Raw genomic sequence first — 22,191 nt, forward strand, 5'->3', positions numbered from 1 at the left:
TAAAAAAGTTCTACAGCTGCACCGGGTATGGCAACTGCTCGGCATCCGACCGTAAGGCGCTACAGAGGGCGTATGGCCCAATATATCACTAGGGCCAAGCTTCCTGCCATCCAGGATCTATATACTAGGCGGCATTCAAGGAAGTCCCCAAAAATGGTCAAAGACTCCAGTCACCCACGTCATAGACTGTTTTCTCTGCTACCCTGCGGCAAGCGGTACCGAAGCGCTAAGTCTAGGTCCAAAAGGCTTCTTAACAGCTTCTACCTCCAACTTCTGAACAATGAATCAAATGGCCACCTGGACTATTTACCTTGACCCCCCCCCCCCCCCCCCCTAAAACCCCAAACAGCAAGCAATGCAGATGTAGAGGCACGGTGGCTAGGAAAAACTCCCTAGAAAGGCCAGAAACTAGGAAGCAACCTAGAGAGGAACCGGGCTCTGAGAGGTGGTCAGTCCTCTTCTGGCTGTGCCGGCTGGAGATTATAACAGAACATGGCCAAGAAGTTCAAACGTTCATAGATGACCAGCAGGGTCAGATAATAATAATCACAGTGGTTGTAGAGGGTGCAACAGGTCAGCAACTCAGGAGTAAATGTTTTCATAGTCGATCATTCAGAGTTAGAGACAGCAAGTGTGGTAGAGAGAGAGTCCAAAACAGCAGGTCCGGGACAAGGTAGCATTACCTCGACTACCTCGACTAACCTGAACCCCCGCACATTGACTCTGTACCGGTACCCCCTGTATATATGGCCTCGTTATTGTTACGTCATTTTATTGTGTTACTTTTTATGAAATGTTTTACTTGGTTTATTTAGTAAATATTTACTTACCTCTATTTTTTAAACTGCATTGTTGGTTAAGGTTTGTAAGTAAGCATTTCGAGGTAAGGTCTACACATGTTGTATTCGGCGCATGTGATAAATATAATTTGATTTGATCTGCTGAGCACTGTTGAAACTACAAGATAAACATCTCTGTTGACCTGATCTGAATGCAAGTTAATTGAAGCCTAATATTATGATGTAATAAAGTTATTATAGCAGAACCTTTACTGAGCGCTTTTCCAAGGGCATATTGGAAATATTGAGCATGGATAGAGACAGTAATATGTAGGTGTAATGAAAAGATGTGTGTGTGTGTGTGTGTGTGTGTGTGTGTGTGTGTGTGCGCACGAATTGTGTGTGTACCTTGGCCGCTTCTAAGACACACCCACCCTCTCTCAGCCTCAACCTCAGCCTTAGAGCCCTGCACACTGCTGCTATTGACTCACTCCTCCCCTGGACCAGACAGAGAACAGAGCAGCAGTCTGTGCCTTGCTCTCACCTCATACTCTTCTCACCACACCAGGGATCCACATCCAGCCGTCGCCCGTCTGCCACCAGACAACCAGAGGAACCATGGTGCTCTACCACAGGGAGTTTGACAAGGCAGGCAGGGCAGCCGGTCTCCAGATATGGAGGATAGAGAAGATTGAGCTGGTCCCTGTGCCTGAGAACCTGCACGGGAGCTTCTATGTTGGGGACGCGTATGTGGTCCTCCACACCGTCAAACAGCGGGATAGCTGCTTCTACGACCTGCACTTCTGGCTGGGTGAGTCGGAGTGAATGAGCGAGTGTGTTTCCTCAGGCTCTTCCACACAACATGTCACACGCTGGATGATTTGTTTACTGACGGAGGGTTATGGATCCTTGGAGATCAACGTGAATACATGTGGGGAGAGCGTCATAGACGTTCACGTTTTATATCTACAGGCTGGAATCCATGGCATAATATTCTCAGAACCTTCTCATTAACATTAATAAATACATTGGCAATAGCTAAAATAGCTTAGCATCAAAGGACATAATATACCAACAGTGTTATAACACATTCCCTTCATCATAGGATCATATCTGAGTAGATGTATTCATATAAGAGAAGAACAGGCTGTACATTACAAGACAGAACAAGATAGATGGTTTGGCTTGACACCACAAATGCAGATATGAGATGCTCATAATGTTGAGAAAGATAGTTGAGTCATAACCGGCCGCGACCGGGAGGTCCGTGGGGCGAAGCACAATTGGCCTAGCGTCGCCCGGGTTAGGGAGGGTTTGGCCGGTAGGGAAATCCTTGTCTCATCGCGCACCAGCAACTCCTGTGGCGGGCCGGGCGCAGTGTGCCCCAACCAAGGTTGCCAGGTGCACGGTGTTTCCTCCGACACATTGGTGCGGCTGGCTTCCGGGTTGGATGGCGCTGTGTTAAGAAGCAGTACGACTGGTTGGGTTGTGTATCAGAGGAAACATGACTTTCAACCGTCTCTCCCGAGCCCGTACGGGAGTTGTAGCGATGAGACAAGATAGTAGCTACTAAACATTTGGATACCACGAAATTGGGGAGAAAAAGGGGTAAAATAAAAATTTAAAAAACTAAAAAAACACAAAAAAAAAGATTGTTGAGAAATGGATTAAATAATCACTATTATTTGGCATTGCTGGCCTGCACCTCCCCTGAAAGACCCCATGTCAACCTAACAGTAGAATGCCTCTGCTCTTTGTGGATGATCGTGTGTGAGCAGGGATGGAACAGAAGGATTTTGGGCACTGGACAGCCAGTCTTATGTATAGGCCTCAAGGCCTTTGTCAGAGCCCGGGTCTAAATGCCATGCGATGTTTGAAAAAGACAAAATGTCAATAGCTGGGTAGCTAGTTGGGCACATTTTGTACTAGCCCTGTCTGAAAAGTACTGGCAATGGGTTAATGGGCTAGCTTAATTTCCATCCCTGTGTGTGAGTGACGTTTCGTAACGTTTCACAACTGTGAGGTCTCGAGGTGCTGTTTTCTTAGTGTACAGAGAAGTAAAGCAGAAGCAAGCCAGCCGATCTTGTCATCAGCTGAGCTGAATACAGTTTTTTTTTTGCCTGAAGTAAAAAATGAAAGTGACTATCTGGGTGGGGTGATTGACGATCATGAATCTTCCTGGATAAGATATGGTCATTCTCAGCAGTGGTCGTAAACTATATCAGTCCTCGTTCCACACCTAATCTGGGAAAACGATCACGCCTTTTCATTAACCTTTGAGTAACTTCTCTGTTCAGCTGCCTCAGAGTACACCCATTGTACCTGAAAGTACTGTTAGTTTTGTGGTGGGATGATTGAACCATGCAAGTCAAGGCTACTGATCTGTAACTCCAGCTTCCTTCCTTGACACATAATCATATATTTTTATGTCTCTCTCTCTCCCACACCCTCTCTCTCTCTCTCTCTCTCCCACCTTCTCTCTCTTCCACCCTTCCTCTTTCCTCTCCTCCTTCACCCCCCCCCCCCCCCCCCCCCCCCCATCATTAATCATTAACCACTAAACACGCTAATGGACCCCCAAAGGGTTTCTTTCACACTATGCTTTCTTCCCTCAGTTCCTCCATTCAGTCACTCACTAAATTAGAATGGCAACATGTCATAGACTGCTAGCTAATGTCTAACTATGTTAGTCACACCAAAATAGTAGGTATGACTTGGACTGTTTACCTACCTCATCAGCAGGCCTACAAGGTACCACTAACAGGGTTCCAGCTCCTCAAATCAAATCCAATTGCATCGGTCACATACACATGGTTAGCAGATGTTATTGCGACTGTGCCTTTATTTCCGACAGTACAGCAATATCTAACACTGTATTCTCACAATTCCACAACTATCTAATAAAACATATACATATAAATATATGGATAAGCAATGACAGAGCGGCATAGGAAAGATGCAATAGAATGGTATAAAATATAGTATAAACATATAAGATGACTAATGCAAGATATGTAAACATTATTGAAGTGGCATTATAAAAGTGACTAGTGATCCATTTATTCAAGTGGCTAATGATTTCAAGTCTGTACCCAGGCAGCAGCATCTCTGTGTTAGGGATGGCTGTTTAACAGTCTGAAGGCCTTGAGATAGGTGTTAAACCACTGTTGTGTTGTGCAGCAGCAGCAGTTACCCAGAAATGTACAATGGCAACACGCAAGGCTGTTAGATTCTGTTTGAGAGTGAAAATATGAAAACCGCATCACCAGTGTGATTATTATTGCCAAGCTATCTATCTGCAAGGGTGACAAAAAAGATGTGAACAAACAGGCCCACGCCACACAGTGTGAAAATAAAGCATACAATGGACATCACAGTGATAACATTAGCTAGGCAGTTTGACTCATAAGAATGAACATTGTGCTTAAGTTCCTTTGTCTAAACTTGAATACTCTCTCATTTCATGCTAACATTTATCACATTGTATTTAAGTACTGTACCACTCATGTTCTCTCCTTAGGTAAGGAGTGCAGCCAGGACGAGAGCACGGCGGCGGCCATCTTTACTGTTCAGCTGGATGATTTCCTAGGAGGGAAGCCTGTCCAGTACCGAGAACTGCAGGGGTTCGAGTCCACCGCCTTCACACGCTACTTCAAGGGAGGCATCACATATAAAGTACAATATTGTCTTACTGATGCATTTTATTTCAGTTTATTTCACTAATATTATATTTATTCCTGTATCTGTCTTACTGCTATTTACTACTAGAAGATATGGTGTTATATTGAACCAAAAAGCACCCTTATTTTTAGCAGTGAACATTCATTCCATTTGCCACATTTCAGACCCTGGGCATCATACTCTGGAGGTCTGCTATTAAATAAACACTTGTTGTAATGTTTTGTTTGGTCCTGACAATGGGCAGCAACACTGACTCATGGGATGGTAAAGGAACCTGGTGTGCAGATGAAAAGGAAAAACAGTTATGCCTGATCCTCACATTGTTTGTTTTTCTTGGTTCTGAACCTTTCTTAATTTTCCTTAATATTGCCCAATCACTAGAAGGAACAACTTGACATTCTAACCTTGTTCAACCTCACAGGCTCATAGGCTCTGACGTTGCCATTTATATGTTGTTTCAGGGATGTTTGTGTTGGGTACTATGTAACTGTGTATCTTGTTTTGTATGTGATGTATGCTATGTACATCTGCATCTTGTATTGCTTTTAAACTGAGCAAGACAAATTCCCTCTTGAAGTATTCAATTTTATCTTGATCTACTCCATTTTTTCTATTCTATCCTGTTCTATTTTAGGCTGGAGGCGTGGCCTCTGGGTTCCATCACGTGGTCACCAACGACCTGTCAGCTCTGAGACTATTCCATATCAAAGGTCGCCGCGTCGTCAGGGCAACTGAGGTCACCCTCAACTGGTCCAGCTTCAACACAGGGGACTGCTTCATCGTGGACCTTGGAGCAGTAAGTTTTGATTGATTGATTGATTAATTGATCTACTGATTGACTAATTGACTCATCGATGGACCGACAGATCAGTAGATTGTACTTTAGCCTCCCTTTATGTGAGAGTATACCATATAGATATAGAACATGTATCAATGATATAGTGTCTATGTTGGGAACACTGCCTCTGCCACTTGTATGGCACAGATGGTAGTGCACTCAGTCACCCTGTAACAACAGTTCATTTGTTTGACTGTCACCTTCCTGAGAAAACAGACACATTGTCCAGTCAAACTTCAAATTCTGTTGAAAGTCAAATATTAACTGTTCGGCTTGAGTTCTTCTTAAATATGTAGGCCTACGGTATGTTGACTTGAGGTGGGTTTATGAATCAGATCATTTGATATACAAGGTGTCCTAATGTTTACCAAACTAAATCCAAAAGCTGTACTGTTCTCTTATTTTAATATTGCCTGAAATCAGGATGTATTGCCACATAACAGTGACCCACACATGAACCTGGGTCATTTGCTTGCCCCAGCATAGTGTTAGTTATCCCTCGAAGCTAAACGCCTGTATGCACCTGGAACTTTATAAAGTGAGCAACAACCTTCTTTCAAATGAACCGTACCTGTTACCTATCTATAGGTTATTTACCAGTGGTGCGGTTCAGAGTGCAACAAATTTGAGCGCCTGAAGGCAGCACAGGTGGCTGCCAGTATCCGGGACAATGAGAGGAATGGCCGAGCAAAGCTGGTTGTCGTGGAAGAGTGGAGCGAGCCGCCTGAGTTAACTGAGGTGACAGATGCTAATTCAATATGTATTTTTACAATATTGAACTTTCATTCCCTAGTCTAAAATTTGCACTCTTGAATGGACATTAATCTTGAATTACTGCAGGCACTTAACTGTATGACAGTTAAATAATCCAGTTCCGTACACTATCATTTTGCTATCTCCATTAACACAAGTCAATATTATCTTGGTCTTTTTTGTCTTTGTGTTTTTACCTGTCAACTTTAACAGGTACTTGGCAACAAGCCAGATCTACCAGAAGGTGATGACAATGACGATATGATGGCAGATATCTCCAACAGGAAGATGGCCAAACTCTACATGGTACGGTACATAATTTATACACACTCTTAACACACACTCACACACACACACACACACTCATCTTGCTGTTGTTCCTTTCAGGTATCTGATGCGTCCGGAGAAATGCAGGTGACCCTGGTCTCAGAGGAGAACCCGTTCTCTCAGAGCCATCTGCTGTCTGACGAGTGCTTCATCCTGGACCACGAGAAGAGCAAGATGATCTTTGTCTGGAAAGGTACGTATTTAAACTGCTACACATGCTTATCTTGGCCATCTAAATTCATCCCCTCATCCTTTAGTACCTCCCATCTTTTTTGTACCTCTTCTTCTGCATGAATCTTACATCATCACCCATAAAGGCCGTAACGCCAACCCCAGCGAGAGGAAGACTGCCATGAAGACTGCTGAGGGCTTCATCAAGCAGATGGGCTACCCAGCTAACACACAGGTTCATGCTCGTTATCATCCATATAGCGTCAGTCATAATTGCTTTGGTTGGATCTTTTGATTGGATCAACTCGTGACTCAAATATCAGTCTATGTCAGTTCATGACCTGCTAAACTGATCAAATCAAACTTCATTTGTTACATGCACCGAATTCAACAAGTCTAGACCTTACCGTGAAATGCTTACATACATGCCCTTAACCAACAGTGCAGTTCAAGAAGAGTTAAGAAAATATTTACCAAATTAACTTAAGTAAATAATAATTTGTACATGTAGGTAGAGGTGAAGTGGCTATGCATAGATAATAAACAGCGAGTAGCAGCAGTGTACAAAACAAATGGGGGTGGGGCAGTTCTCTGACCACACTGCCAGTTCTCTGACCTCCTCCCTATAGGCTGTCTCATTGTTGTCTGTGATCAGGCCTACCGTTGTTGTGTCAACAGCAAACTTAATGATGGTGTTGGAGTCGTGTTTGGCCACACAGTCGTGGGTGACCAGGGAGTACAGGAAAGTACTAAGTACACACCCCTGAGGGGCCCCAGTGTTGAGGACCAGCATGGCAGACGTGTTGTTGTCTACCCTAACCACCTGGGGGCGGTCCGTCAGGAAGTCCAGGATCCAGTTGCAGAGGGAAGTGTTTAGTCCCTGGGTCCTTAGCTTAGTGATGAGCTTTGTGGGCACTATGGTGTTGAACGCTGAGCTGTAGTCAGGTGTTCCTTTTGTCCAGGTGGGAAAGGGCAATGTGGAGTGCGAGTGAGATTGCGTCATCTGTGGATCTGTTGGGGCGGTATGCGAATTGGAATGGGTCTAGGGTATCCAGGAGGATGCTGTTGATGTGAGCCATGACCAGCCTTTCAAAGCACTTCATGGCTACCGACGTGAGTGCCAAAGGGCGGTAATCATTTGGGCCGGTTACCTTCGCTTCACAGGAACTATGGTGGTCTACTTGAAACATGTAGGTATTACAGACTCAGTCAGAGGTTGAAAATGTCAGTGAAGACACTTGCTAGTTGGTCCGCGCATGCTTTGAGTACACGTTCTGGTAATCCATCTGACCCCACGGCTTTGTGAATGTTGACCTGTATAAAGGGCTACCGAGAGCGTTATCACATAGACATCCAGAACAGCTGGTGCTCTCGATCATGCTTCAGTGTTGCTTGCCTCGAAGCGAGCATAAAAGCATTTAGCTCGTCTGGTAGGCTTGCGTCACTGGGCAGCTCACGTCTGTGTTTCCCTTTGCAGTCCATAATTGTTTTCAAGCCCTGCCACATCCGATGAGAGTCAAAGCCGGTGTAGTATGATTCAATCTTAATCATGTATTGACGCTTTGCTTGTTTGATGGTTCGTCTGAGGGCATAGTGGGATTAGTGTCACGCTACTTGAAAGCGGCAGCTCTAGCCTTTAGCTCAATGCGGATGTTGCCTGTAATCCATGGCTTCTTGTTGGAATGTGTACGTACAGTCACTGTGGGGACGACGTCATTGACACACTTATTGATGAAGCCGATGACTGAGGTGGTATACTCCTCAATGCCATTGGATGAATCCCGGAACATATTCCAGTCTGGGCTAGCAAAACAGTCTTGTAGCGTAGCATCCGCGTCATCTGACCACTTCCGTATTAAGCGAGTCACTGGTACTTCCTGCTTTAGTTTTTGCTTGTAAGCAGGAATCAGGAGGATAGAATTATGGTCAGATTTGCCAAATGGAGGGCGCGTTAGAGCTTTGTATGCATCTCTGTGTATGGAGTAAAGGTGGTTTAGAGTTTTTCCCCTCTGGTTGCACATGTGACATGCTGGTAAATATTTGGTAAAACTGATGTAAGTTTTCCTGCATTAAAGTCCCCGGCCACTAGGAGCGCCGCATCTGGGTGATTATTTTCTTGTTTGCTTATGGCCTTATGGAGTTAGTTGAGTGTGGTGTTAGTGCCAGCTTCTTCTGTGGTGGCAAATAGACAGCTGCAAATAATATAGATGAGAATTATTTTGGTGGATAGTGTGGTCTACAGTATAAGGTACTCTACCTCAGGCGCGCAATACCTTGAGACTTCTTTAATATTAGACATCGTACACCAGCTGTTATTGACAAAAAGACACACATCCCCACCCCTCGTCTTACCAGACCTAGCTTCTCTGTTCAGCAGGTGTATGGAAAATCCCGCCAGCTCCATATTATCCATGTTGACATTCAGGAACGACTCGGTGAAACATAAGTTATTACAGTTCTTAATGTCCCGTTGGTAGGATAATCGTAGGTCATCAATTTTATTTTCCAATTATTGTATCAGGATAAGGTAAGACCCAGATGCAGACCGTGTCAAAGTAACAATGTTGATTACAGCAACAGGGGCAAAGGTACAGGAAGGCAGGCGGGCTCAGGGTCAGGTTAGGCAGAGGTCGGTAATCCAAAGACGGGCAAAGGTACAGGATGGCAGGCTCAGGCTCAGGCGCAGGATCAGGCGCAGGCTCAGGCGCAGGCTCAGGCTCAGGGGCAGGTTCAGGGGCAGGGGCAGGGGCAGGCAGAGTGGTCAGGCGGGCGGGCTCAGGGTCAGAACAGACAACGGTCAAAAACAGGAGGACGAGAAAAGACAGATTGGGGAAAAGCAGGAACTGATACAAAACCGCTGGTTGACTTGACAAACAAGACAAACTGGCACAGACAAACAGAGAACACCAGAATAAATACACAGGACATAATGGGGAAGATGGGCAACACCTGGAGTGGGGTGGGACAATCACAAAGACAGGTGAAACAGATTAGGGTGTGACAGATTGAATGTTAGCAAGTAGAATGGATGGCAGTGAGAGTTTACTCGCTCGCTTACCGATTCTCAGAAGGCAGCTAGATCTGCATCCTCTTTCCTTTACGCAAATGATGGGGATCTGGGCCTGTTCCCGGGAGAGCAGTATATCCTTCTCGTCAGACTCGTTAAAGAAAAAAGATTCTACTAGTTTGAGGTGAGTAATCGCTGTTCTGATGTCCAGAGGTTATTTTCGGTCATAAGAGACGATGGCAGCAACATTATGTACAAAATAAGTTTAAAAATAAGTTACAAACAAGGCAAAAAATTACAAAATAGCACAATTTGTTAGGAAGATGTAAAACGGCAGCCATCCTCTTCGGCGCCGTCTTAATCAGGACTGAAGGAGAGTTGATCCCCCAACCCTGACATTCATAGAAACAACTCCTCTATCTCCAGATCCAGGTACTTCCAGAGGGTGGGGAGACTCCCATCTTCAGGCATTTCTTCCAGGGCTGGAGGGATAAAAACCAGAGCGAAGGGTTTGGGAAGGTCTTTGTGACCGAGAGGATCGCAAAGATACGTCAGGTGGAGTTCGATGCCTCTAAACTCCATGAGTCCCAGGGCATGGCAGCCCATTATAACATGGTGGATGACGGCACAGGAGACACTCAGGTACAGAACCATGTGTTACTGCCACAAGACTGTTAGCCCGCTGAGCTAAGGTCTAAGCAATAGATCAGGGAGCTAACACAGGCCTTCAGGTATCAGGCAAGGTTCCTCATTACGCAAGCATTACGAGCAGTGAATAAGGAAATGTGCTAATCTAAAAATTAGTCAGGTGTTTTATTCAACTGACAATTCCAATCACATGGATTGTAAACAAATGATAGTAGAATAGCAAGCCAGATGCATGTTTCATGTTCCAGATCTTCAGAGTGGAGAGCAGTGGTCGAGTCCCAATCGACCCAAAGACCTATGGACAGTTCTATGGAGGAGACTGTTACATCATCCTCTATACATATAAGAGAGGACAGATCATCTACACCTGGTGAGTCTGGTAGACCTGTGCTCATATATTCAATTAGATTGATTGGTTGATTGGTTGGTTGCATGGATTGATTGATTAATTAATTGATTGATCCCTATACTTCCTGTGGCAGGCAGGGGGCTAGCAGCACTCTAGATGAGCTCACAGCTTCTGCCTTCCTAACTGTGGAGCTCGATCGCTCTCTGGGTGGGAATGCAGTTCAGGTAAGTCTAACCTAAATTAAGTTGAGGATCTCTTATTGTCCAATGTCCACAGATGTCTAGTGGATGTGCTTTATCCCAAACCCTCCGAAAGACACACACACTACTGCTCAGTAGAAATGTGTAAAAGCTGTAGAAAGTTTTAAACCTTTTTTTTAGATCACAGTTGTAAAGTGTGATACTAGAGGTTTTTCTCTCCAGCCCATAGTGTATTAAATTCCCTAATTTGATTGTTTCATCAGGGTTTACTCCATGCCTACGGTGCATGATGAAATATTTTTTCTGGTTGTGAAGTTGGTATCTCATTATCTGATTCAATGTGTTATGATAAACTGTTAGCTCAGGGTGCCGATGGGAGATTCTCAATTGGTTTTACTAACTCCTCCATCCTCTCCTCATCTCTTTTTTTAAAAAGGTCAAAGGTAATCAAGGAGAAGAAACGTGGAAACAAATGCGCTTATATGAAATGAGAATCTCCTTCTCCACTCGTGCCTCATCAGGCAAATCGAGAGCTTGGGACTAAAAGGTTCAATGTGGAAAAAGATGATTCTAAGATAATTAAAGTTCTGATCCCTCAATGGTTTGAATGGTGTCCGCGATGTTTATCTTGTATTCTTTTGAAATTAACAACATGATTTGGGGTATTTAGAGTACTATATAGGTAGAGAACATTGAACAGAACAAGGCTATGTCAATAACAACATTTAGACAAAAATGCAGATACAATCTTATAGTCCCAAACTCTCGAAATACGTTTACAGGGGTGGAATACCCAAATAAATGTGTAAAGTGCTGAAAACAAATGGAGCTAGTTGTGGCAGACAGTTTATAGATAAGTAGAGTATAGTTTTGTGTACATGTTTTTCTCCTTCGAAAAAAACCATCTGATTCAAAGTGGGTGTGGCGGATTATAAAACCCTTCTGTGCTACCTGCCGCGAGGACACTCTTGTGCATCCGCTGCCGAAGGAGGCCATCGACGAGGGAGCACTCCTTTGTTCGCCTACTAACGAATTGACACTTTCCTCGACCACTTGGCAACTTATCGGTTTCTGGGTCACAGAGGATAGATAACGGTATTTTGCCCAAATGAGAATCTTCCACTGTGTTTTCCGTGTTATAGTGCCCCCTAGTGGTTGTCTACAGCATAGTTTTCTACCTGGCCCTCCAGCTATGGCTTTGCTATCCATGAGCTCTTGTACCAAATTTGATATGCGTTAATACTCTCTTTTGGTTTCCTAGGTGAGAGTATCCCAAGGAAAAGAGCCTGCCCATCTCCTGAGTCTGTTCAAAGCCAAACCCCTCATCGTGTATAAGAGTGGTACCTCACGCATCGGAGGCCAGGCACCTGCGGCCCCCACACGCCTGTTTCAGGTCCGACGTAACCTGGGCACCATCACACGCATCGCAGAGGTAAGGATATTCTCTCACACAGACACACACCTATGGTTGTTTGATTGGCAGAGATGCAAGGTAAACACACATAAATGCAGTTTTCACACTATATTGTGAATAGGCACTGATTATTGCTAAATTTGAGTTTTTTTGCATTGGCATTTTCGATGCTCATTTGTCATTTCCTATCATCTAGACTGAAGGTCAGCATATGCTAACCACTAGATCCCAGTTGCATTGTCTGTTGTGTGTGTGTGTGTGTGTGTGTGTGTTGTGGCAGGTGGATGCGGAGGCTAGCAGCCTGAACTCTAACGACGCATACCTGCTGAAGCTGCCCTCGGGGGGGAGCTACCTGTGGGTGGGTAAGGGCGCCAGCGAGGACGAAGAGCGGGGGGCCCAGTACCTGAGTCAGGTGCTGAAGTGTCAGACGCAACGCATCGTAGAGGGACAGGAACCAGGTGAGAATATCATACAGATTCCTTGGCCTGGGCTCATGTTCATAAAACGTCTCAGGGGAGGAGTGCTAATGTAGTATTAGTTTTCCTTTTTAGTTCATAATGAATAAGAATATATGGACGGGTTCTTGATATTAGATCAGAAGTTCTACTCCGGGAAGCTTTATGAGGGGCAGTAGCCTAGTGGTTAGAGCGTTGGACTAGTAACTGGAAGGTTGCTCGATCGAATCCCCGAGCTGACAAGTTAAATATCTGTTGTTCTCCGCCTGAACAAGGCCTTTAACTCACTGTTCCTAGGCCGTCATTGAAAATAAGATTTTTTTTCTTAGCTGACTTGCCTAGTCAAATAAAAGTAAAATAAAATAAAAATGAGATGTGATGTGGTGTAGTACTCAGGAAAGTCACCAGGGGGAACACTGACACCAGGAAAGTCTTCAGACAGATTGACAAATTTTAGGTTTTTAGTCCTAAAATGTATATCACAAGTTCAAGATGCAAAGAAACCCAAGCAGATTTGTTTTGTTTGGTTGTAGCGGACCTCTGGGCAGCGTTAGGGGGGAAGAAGGACTACCAGACATCAGAGAGACTGGCGAGTAAGAGCCTCACTCAACAACCTCGCCTGTTCGCCTGCTCCAACAAGACTGGCAGGTTCATCGTGAGTACCACACACTCTCACTCTCTCACTCGCTCACACACACACACACTCAAATAGATAGATGACAAAAACTGCTTTCAGATTGAGGAGGTTCCAGGAGAGTTCAGTCAGGAGGATCTAGCAGAGGATGACGTGATGCTGTTGGACGTCTGGGATCAGGTATGGAGCTTGTTACATATCCTCAAATGACAATTTTCAGCCCATTTCTAACTCTATGGAGGTTGAACTACATTGATGTTTTTTTTGCGATAGGTGTTTATCTGGATTGGCAAAGATGCCAATGAAGTTGAGAGAACTGAATCTGTAAAATCAGGTGAGTTTTGGTCTTTGCCGTGTGTGTGTATATAGGGTAATTTATTTTTTGTAGTACGTTTAATATATAGTTTACTATAATACTCAAAAAAATAAAGGGAACACTTAAACAACACAATGTAACTCCAAGTCAATCACACTTTTGTGAAATCAAACTGTCCACTAAGGAAGCAACACTGATTGACAATACATTTCACATGCTGTTGTGCAAATGGAATAGACAACAGGTGGAAATTATAGGCAATTAGCAAGACACCCCCAATAAAGGAGTGGTTCTGCAGGTGGGGACCACAGACCACTTCTCAGTTCCTATGCTTCCTGGCTGATGTTTTGGTCACTTTGAATGCTGGCGGTGCTTTCACTCTAGTAGTAGCATGAGATGGAGTCTTCAACCCACACAAGTGGCCCAGGTAGTGCAGCTCATCCAGGATGGCACATCAATGCGAGCTGTGGCAAGAAGGTTTGCTATGTCTGTCAGCGTAGTGTCCAGAGCATGGAGGTGCTACCAGGAGACAGGCCAGTACATCAGGAGACGTGGAGGAGGCCGTAGGAGGGCAACAACCCAGCAGCAGGACCGCTACCTCCGCCTTTGTGCAAGGAGGAGCGCTGCCAGAGCCCTGCAAAATGACCTCCAGCAGGCCACAAATGTGCATGTGTCTGCTCAAACGGTCAGAAACAGACTCCATGAGGGTGGTATGAGGGTGGTATGAGGGCCCGATGTCCACAGGTGGGGGTTGTGCTTACAGCCCAACACCGTGCAGGACGTTTGGCATTTGCCAGAGAACACCAAGGTTGGAAAATTTGCCACTGGCGCCCTGTGCTCTTCACAGATGAAAGCAGGTTCACACTGAGCACGTGACAGCGTCTGGAGATGCCGTGGAGAACGTTCTGCTGCCTGCAACATACTCCAGCATGACCGGTTTGGCGGTGGGTCAGTCATGGTGTGGGGTGACATTTCTTTAGGGGGACGCACAGCCCTCCATGTGCTTGCCAGAGGTAGCCTGACTGCCATTAGGTACCAAGATGAGATCCTCAGACCCCTTGTGAGACCATATGCTGGTGCGGTTGACCCTGGGTTCCTCCTAATGCCAGACAATGCTAGACCTCATGTGGCTGGAGTGTGTCAGCAGTTCCTGCAAGAGGAAGGCATTGATGCTATGGACTGGCCCGCCCATTCCCCAGACCTGAATCCAATTGAGCACATCTGGGACATCATGTCTCACTCCATCCACCACAGACTGTCCAGGAGTTGGCGGATGCTTTAGTCCAGGTCTGGGAAGAGATCCCTCAGGAGACCATCCGCCACCTCATCAGGAGCATGCCCAGGCGTTGTAGGGAGGTCATACAGGCACGTGGAGGCCACACACACTACTGAGACTCATGTTGACTTGTTTTAAGGACATTACATCAAAGTTGGATCAGCCTGTAGTGTGGTTTTCCACTTTCATTTTGAGTGTGACTCCAAATATAGACCTCCATGGGTTGATAAATTTTATTTCCATTGATAATTTTTGTGTGATTTTGTTGTCAGCACATTCAACTATGTAAAGAAAAAAGTATTTAATAAGAATATTTCATTCATTCAGATCTAGGATGTGTTATTTTAGTGTTCCCTTTATTTTTTTGAGCCGTGTGTGTATGTGTGTGTGTGTGTGTATATATATATATATATATATATATATATGTGAACACCCTCTTTTCTATGGTTTATCCCATTGATAACATCTATGTGCTCCCTTCCTTACAGCCAAGACATACATCGAGACGGATCCGGGCGGTCGGGATAAGAGGACCTCCATAGTGGTGGTGAAGCAGGGTCATGAGCCCCCCACCTTCACAGGGTGGTTCCTGGGGTGGGACGTGGCACGCTGGGACTCAGACACCATGGCCAGGACCATAAAGACACTGCAGATTTAGCATCAATGAATCCCAAAAGTTATAACACCATTATAACACAGTTTAGACAGTTCTAATAGTTATAACATTCACTCTGTATTCAGTAGAGGGTTTACAAATACTAGTGTGAAAGGAGGGTTAGCTTGCCCTTCAGGGACTAGTGTTAACCACAGATGATGTGTACTGCTTGGACATCTGTGTTGTTTTTGTTCCAAAGACAAAAGACCAAAAAGTATATATGATATATATGATGTTAATTTTAATGCGGATCTTTACATTTGGACTACGTCTGGAAATAAGTATTGCTATTTGCTCTATTAAAAACAAAAATATCAATAAGACGTTTGTAATTTGTGTGTTGGCGAGTATGGAAGATTGAATGCTTTTGTCATTAAAAACTCTGATGGAAAATGCATAACGCCTTCTGAGAGTTGTTTTGTCCTCGAGTCTAACCTTGCCTCGAAAGCTTACATGAATGGTTCGCAAATCAGTCTGGTAATTACCAGGCTAAAAGTCTAACCACGATGGTTAATCAAATGAACTCAAGATGGGCTAATACATTATTAAAAATGTATTAGCTCCAGTGTCTTGTCTTCATCTCAAACCTTGGCCTCCTGTGTAGCCTGTAAAATTAACTTGTAATTCATATCCTACAATATTCGAGTACCTGAAAAAGTCATTTTGGTCACTTTAGAATATCAAAAGAAAGACCTAGGCTTTCCAATGAGAGACATAACTATCACTAGTAAATTGAGCATGCGATTGGGCACAGACATCAATTCAACGTTAATTCCACGTTGGTTCAACGTAATTTAATTGAAGCGGAAACAACGTCGATTCAATCAATGTGTGCCCAGTGTGTTTGCACTGCAATGTTATTTCAAATGTACATTTCCTACCATCACAATGTCTGGCGTCTTTCAGATCATACAATTGAAACTGTTGAGCGATCAGACCAGATCCGAGAGACCACCCAAGTCACTCAGTAAATGTGCTCTTGATGGTCCTCATCTTGGTAAAGAAAATCACCGTGCTTTGATCTTACATGATTGCTTTTTTCCTTTCTGATCTAATCATTTTTAAAAATCGGCAAACATTGGCCCTATTTGTATTTGAACATACACATTTAGGCAGGACACATCTTTTAAGAAGACCTAGATCTTAATATTGTTCATATTCTTGACGTTTGTTGCAATCAATGAAACTTGAAACATTTCAATCACAAGCCACACAAGTGTAGCCTATAGATGAGTTCCAGATAAGACACACATTTTACACAGAAAACATCATATCAAGTACAAATACATCTAGAATATATAACACGCCCTTTTCATTGCAACCAGTACAATGTAATTTCAGAGTTCAATGACACCAAGTGACAGAAACAGGTGGCGCGTGGAGGTGTGTCGAGTGAGGACGACGACGACGACAGACACCGCTCATCACCAATCGGACAAGGTGAAAACGGAGCGCTCTGGGACTACAACCAAACAGAGCTCTCGCTAGAAACATTCTGGGTTGAACCGGTGGTGCGGGAAGGGAGAGGGAGTCCATCCACGTTTATCGCTCAGTAGTCGTGTGGACCTGAAAGTGTGAGCAAGAGAGAGGAGATCATAAACGATACCCTGTGGCAACGATTTCGCTTTCATGTTTTGGAAAGTCCATAGGCCTACATCACAAAGGTAGGTGTGCATTCTACAAACGATATAATTGTGTAGAGATTGGAGATTATGCATAGAGATTACGTTTAGTACAATATGTGGAATGAATTAGATTATACTCAAACCATCGTCACCAATGTTTCATGACAGTTTGCATTGAATGTCTGCCTAGACCGCCTATTATTGAGTGCAAGATGATTGAATAACAAACTAGCAATAGCCTACTAACATATATAAGAGCATTCGATTCAGCGTTTTGTTTTTTCATAGCACATGTTGGCATAACCCCTCTGTCTGCCTGTCAACCCATTCGTTTTGTCGTTAGTGGTAGAAGACTGATGTTGCCGCGCAACAGTTTCTTGATGGCCTGCCAGTCAATCTTCTGTATCCTATTTAGATGATTCTCTCAATTTTCGATTTGTCAGGCAACGAGCAGAATAATGTTATTCCTTGTGCCAACGGCAATGATCATCAACCCGAAGGCAGTTAAAGTCGGATTTTGTTGGGAGCACGCCGGCGTCCTTGTCATTCAATATCGATAGCCTACTGTCTCTGAATGGGAATTAACATATGAAATCCACCGAGCTCCGAGCGCTGCTCTAGACGCTACATGTGCAAATAGGCTCCTTTCACACCCCTCTGGTTTACCTCATTCATCTCATGGCCCGAAATATTAAAGATGTAGAAGGAAGAGAGAGACCTATAGGCCTAGGTTTATATTCACTTACAGTGCATAGCCCCTCCAATTGTAAAGCAATAGACTGCTGTTCTTGTTGGTTGTTGAGTGCTTTTTACATCCGCTTACATTGTATACTCTCTCTTTTATGTCTAGGTGAATGCTGCAGCACAGCCCCCTGGAAAAGGAATGAGCAAAGAAGTCTTGTGATTATTTGTTGAAGCAGCGGCGACACGCCTCTCCCCTGTCTGAGTCTCCCTCAAAGTGTGAGTAACACCATGGGGAATGGATTATCAGACCAGATCTTCCCCAGCCTTCCTTCCTTCCAGGCCCTCCATATTGTCATCCTGGGTCTGGACTGCGCTGGGAAGACCACTGTCCTCTATCGCCTTCGTTTCAATGAGTTTGTGAACACGGTCCCCACTAAGGGATTCAACACGGAGAAGATCAAAGTGTCCCTGAGCGCGGGCGGAAAGTCCTGGCGGAAGGCGGCGTTCCACTTCTGGGACGTGGGTGGTCAGGAGAAGCTCCGCCCCCTGTGGCGCTCATACACGCGGTGCGCCGACGGTATCGTGTTTGTGGTGGATTCCGTCGACACGGAGCGTCTGGAGGAGGCCAAGACGGAGCTCCATAAGATCACGAGGTTAGCAGAGAACCAGGGGGTGCCTGTTCTAGTGGTGGCCAACAAGCAGGACCTGAGGAACTCCCTGCCGCTTCACGAGATGGAGCGCTCTCTGGCGCTAGCAGAGCTGGGTAATGGAACGCCCTGGCACCTGCAGCCCACCTGCGCCATCATAGGGGAGGGGCTACAGGAAGGTCTCGAGAAGCTCCACACCATGATCATCAAAAGGAGGAAGACGCAGAAAGCTCAACAGAAGAAGAAGAGATGATCGGATTGGTCACACACACAACCGCCATCATGGCGGAGTTGGTGGAGTTACACAAGGACTTAATGTGAGATACCAATGGTGATGGACGGGGTGTTAACCTGTTAACCATGAGCTGGACATGTGGTGTTGACTAGTATGGTCTACCAATAATGCTAGGTGTGTCCTTATCAATACATTGACCAGGTGATGTGAAGCACTCAGTGATGGGTCAGCTGCTTGCCGGACTGCCTGCCTGCCTGCAAGTCTGTTTTGGCTCAGTTGTATGAGTCAAATGGAATGGGACTGAGTTTGTTCAGGGCTGTCTCGGGGTGTTGTCACTATGTCCTCGCGGGAACTGATGGAATAGATTTGTTTCACCATGTCATGGACTTTGGATGGTAACAGAACTGGCTGGCACAGCAACACGGGACAGTAGACACTAATGTATTTTTTAAGTATTTCGTCATACCATGAGGCACACGAGTTCCCAGAGAGACAAAACAATCAAAACGTTGAAGTGTCAGAGAAGTCAAATGCACACTTGACTGTATGCTGTCTTTACTGTCAAGTGTTACAAGTGTATGTAGCCTATAGTTCAATCAGTTTGAAACATGAAAACACAATGAAATGATAGGTTTACTAAAGCTTTTGTTGACAAGGAGATTACATGTCGAAAACACAAAGAATGACTATCAAGTTGCAGTAGGAGTCATGTTAGTGTGACCTCTGAAATGTTGTCTTACAATCAGTCAGTATTAGAAGCAGGGGCGCAACTTTCACTGGGGACGGGGGACATGTCCCCCCCCCACATTCTGAAATTGCATTTTTGAGAATGTGTAATCATTGGAATGTGATACAAAACGAGGCAACTGTGTGCTTTAGGACCATGCGGACGCCTCCGAGCGGTTGGGTAAACTGTTTGGAGTGTTTGTCCGACTGGATAAAATAAAATAAAAATGATGTTCCCCCCCCTCTTCTAAAACCAAAGTTGCGCCTCTGTATACAAGTTTAGAGAATAGTTCACAATAAGCTAAATGATGATGATTCACTGAGAAGAGAATACAGAGATGGACATTTTTAAACGTAAGTGTAACAACATTAGTGTTTCATCAGTGATAAATGATTAGGATCTACAGCAGTTAGGCTATTTAATGTTACGATCACTTGGGTGAAGTATGGTCAAGGTGGGGTATAAACTCAGTTCAACTCAGCACTATTGGTGTCAGTGGTTGTAGTTGTGTGTTGTGTAATTCTGTTGATTGTCAGGCTCAGGTGGCTAAGCAATCTCTGAATATTCCTTCCTGGCTTGGCTAGCGGTCTGATCTGGACCCTATACATCAAAAGTGTCAGGCATCTGTCAGATCCAGGCCCCGTACCTGCCTAAGACTTTGGGTGCGTTCCAGATACACCTTTTCTGCTGTCAGATCCAGCCCTACCTTTTCTGCTGTCAGATCCAGCCCTACCTAAGACTTTAGGTGCGTTCCAGATACACTCATTCTATTCAGGTCCTTGCAGTTTATAAGATCCTTATATCATGTTGATGTGCTTCCTGAGATGTTAAATAGTTCTCCAAATGATGTAAAGATCTGATCGTCTGAGACCTGTGCAGAGTTTGTTTACCTGGAACGCACCCATGGACTTCCATATTCCATAGGGACGTTCAAGTAAATGCACTTTATTGGTCCGTTTTCTGACCTTGCGTCATCAGATTTTTGTATGACGTTTATTATAAATACTTAAAAGAAGTCAAATATTGATATTGTTTCGAAGGAATCGTTTAAAAAAAAAAAAAAGTTGTTACACTGTTACCACATTGGACAGTCAGTTATGTCCCCCTGTTTACTCTGTCTGTGTGTGAGGGGGAAGGGGGGATCATATGTATGTGTTTGTTTGTAGGAATTTGTTCAACTCGAATAAAGCAACAATTAAACGCAATAACATGACATCGCACAGTGGTTTTCTCCTCTCCCATGTCATCATTTCCTAGATAACGTTAGACATTGGGCAACAGTGTTATGAATATGATCTTCAGAGGAAAAATAATAATATTTAAGTTACATTTCTACCATAGCTTATCAGCAGTTCTATGGCATTTACACACTGCATTGGATTCTGGGGGGAAAAAATTGTAAATCACTGATATCTGCTCATGAAATAGGTTCCCGCCCTCCTGTCAGTGTAGAAACGGAGAATAACAAACTGGAGAGATGTGCTTTCATTACACAGTGTACTTTACTCTACTCACACACAGACACTGTATTTCACTTTTCACGGACCTGAATTCACTAGCTACTCCCCAAACCTCCTTAATTCACTGCCTACGCCCCAAACCCACTGAATTCTGCTGTGAAACTAATTCGGGTTCAACAGCTACTCTCACTGTTAGCTAGAAGTAAGGCTGGTGTTCTAATGAGGCTCATGAATATTCCTGTGAAACACTGAGGGAAAAGCATGATATGCATAATGTAACAGGGAACAGGGTCATACCAGTGGGATTTGGAGCTGGGCACAGAATTACAACTCTGATAGTGGTGCTGATCAGGTGGCCTTGGGATATAGGCTACCTCCATTACAGGACAAGCAGTATAACATGTTCACACCATTACCAGCTGTTGAAATGATGTATTCCCTTGTTTATTATCTGAGGCTGGTTTCAGTGGTGTTGGGTTGTATCTGTTTGGAGAAGAGACGAGCGGTCACAGCCAGTTCTAGCCCAGGAAGACCCGCCCTCCTCAGAACAATAACAGATACTAACAGAGAGAAGGAGAGAGAAAGGGAGGAGAGGGGCAATCAGTCAGAGGAGATGACCCAGTAAGGAGTTATTTTTCTGGACTTGTTTCCCCTGTTAAGCCCTTTCCTGGTTGTTGGCTGGATGGAGGGGAATGCACAGTCATGTGAGGGGAGGGCACACACATGCGCATGCACACTAACACGTACACACACACACATGCGCACACAACCACGGACCACGCACCCCCCCCCCCCCCCACACACACACACACACACACACACACACACACACAACGTGGTCACCCAGGCATCCAGGTCACCCAGGTATCTGATAGGGAGGGATAATGTGGTGAAACTGGCACACAGTTGATTGTTTCAGAGATAATGAAATATGCAAAGATATTCTCTCTGCATATTCATGTCCTCTCTCTGCATGTGCACCTACAGCAAGCCTGGTCCTGCACCAAAAACGTCAAAGAGAATTTCAAATGTGTTTTCAAACATTTTAAGAATTTAGTATTTTTTTATGAATGGAGGAGCAACATAGACATTGTTGTAACTAAATAAATAAACAGCAGAAAACAGAAATAATATGAATTTTACTTTGTAAAGCTTTGCGCTACTTTTTTAAACTACTCTTCGCTGTGCTGTAAACATTTGGATAAAACATTTCAATACTACACCTAACCAAGTGTTACTTTCCTACCACGTGGATATGACTGAACTATCGTCCAGGGTCCTGCCATGTAAACGGTGGCACACTGTTTCTG

At 44.4% G+C, this 22,191-nt stretch overlaps 2 protein-coding genes across 2 annotated transcripts; both read left to right on the plus strand.

Annotated features, from left to right (window-relative positions):
* Positions 1-1,274: 1,274 nt before the first annotated feature.
* On the plus strand, positions 1,275-15,900 carry LOC139373610 (scinderin-like). The gene is made up of 16 exons (XM_071114311.1): positions 1,275-1,590; positions 4,300-4,454; positions 5,095-5,256; positions 5,887-6,036; positions 6,265-6,357; positions 6,439-6,571; positions 6,696-6,784; positions 9,983-10,198; positions 10,453-10,574; positions 10,687-10,777; positions 12,015-12,185; positions 12,448-12,625; positions 13,156-13,277; positions 13,359-13,436; positions 13,530-13,590; positions 15,337-15,900. Exons 1-16 carry the CDS (start codon positions 1,398-1,400, stop codon positions 15,504-15,506), a joined length of 2,184 nt encoding a protein of 727 aa, XP_070970412.1. The 5' UTR covers positions 1,275-1,397; the 3' UTR covers positions 15,507-15,900.
* A 1,154-nt stretch (positions 15,901-17,054) lies between these two features.
* Positions 17,055-20,626, plus strand: LOC139373611 (ADP-ribosylation factor-like protein 4A). Its single transcript, XM_071114312.1, has 2 exons — positions 17,055-17,167; positions 17,979-20,626. The coding sequence occupies exon 2, from the start codon at positions 18,101-18,103 to the stop codon at positions 18,710-18,712; it is 612 nt and encodes a 203-aa protein (XP_070970413.1). The 5' UTR covers positions 17,055-17,167; positions 17,979-18,100; the 3' UTR covers positions 18,713-20,626.
* Positions 20,627-22,191: the final 1,565 nt, after the last annotated feature.

The sequence above is a fragment of the Oncorhynchus clarkii genome, chromosome 18, assembly GCF_045791955.1.
Source record: "Oncorhynchus clarkii lewisi isolate Uvic-CL-2024 chromosome 18, UVic_Ocla_1.0, whole genome shotgun sequence".
NCBI classification, from domain to species: domain Eukaryota; kingdom Metazoa; phylum Chordata; class Actinopteri; order Salmoniformes; family Salmonidae; genus Oncorhynchus; species Oncorhynchus clarkii.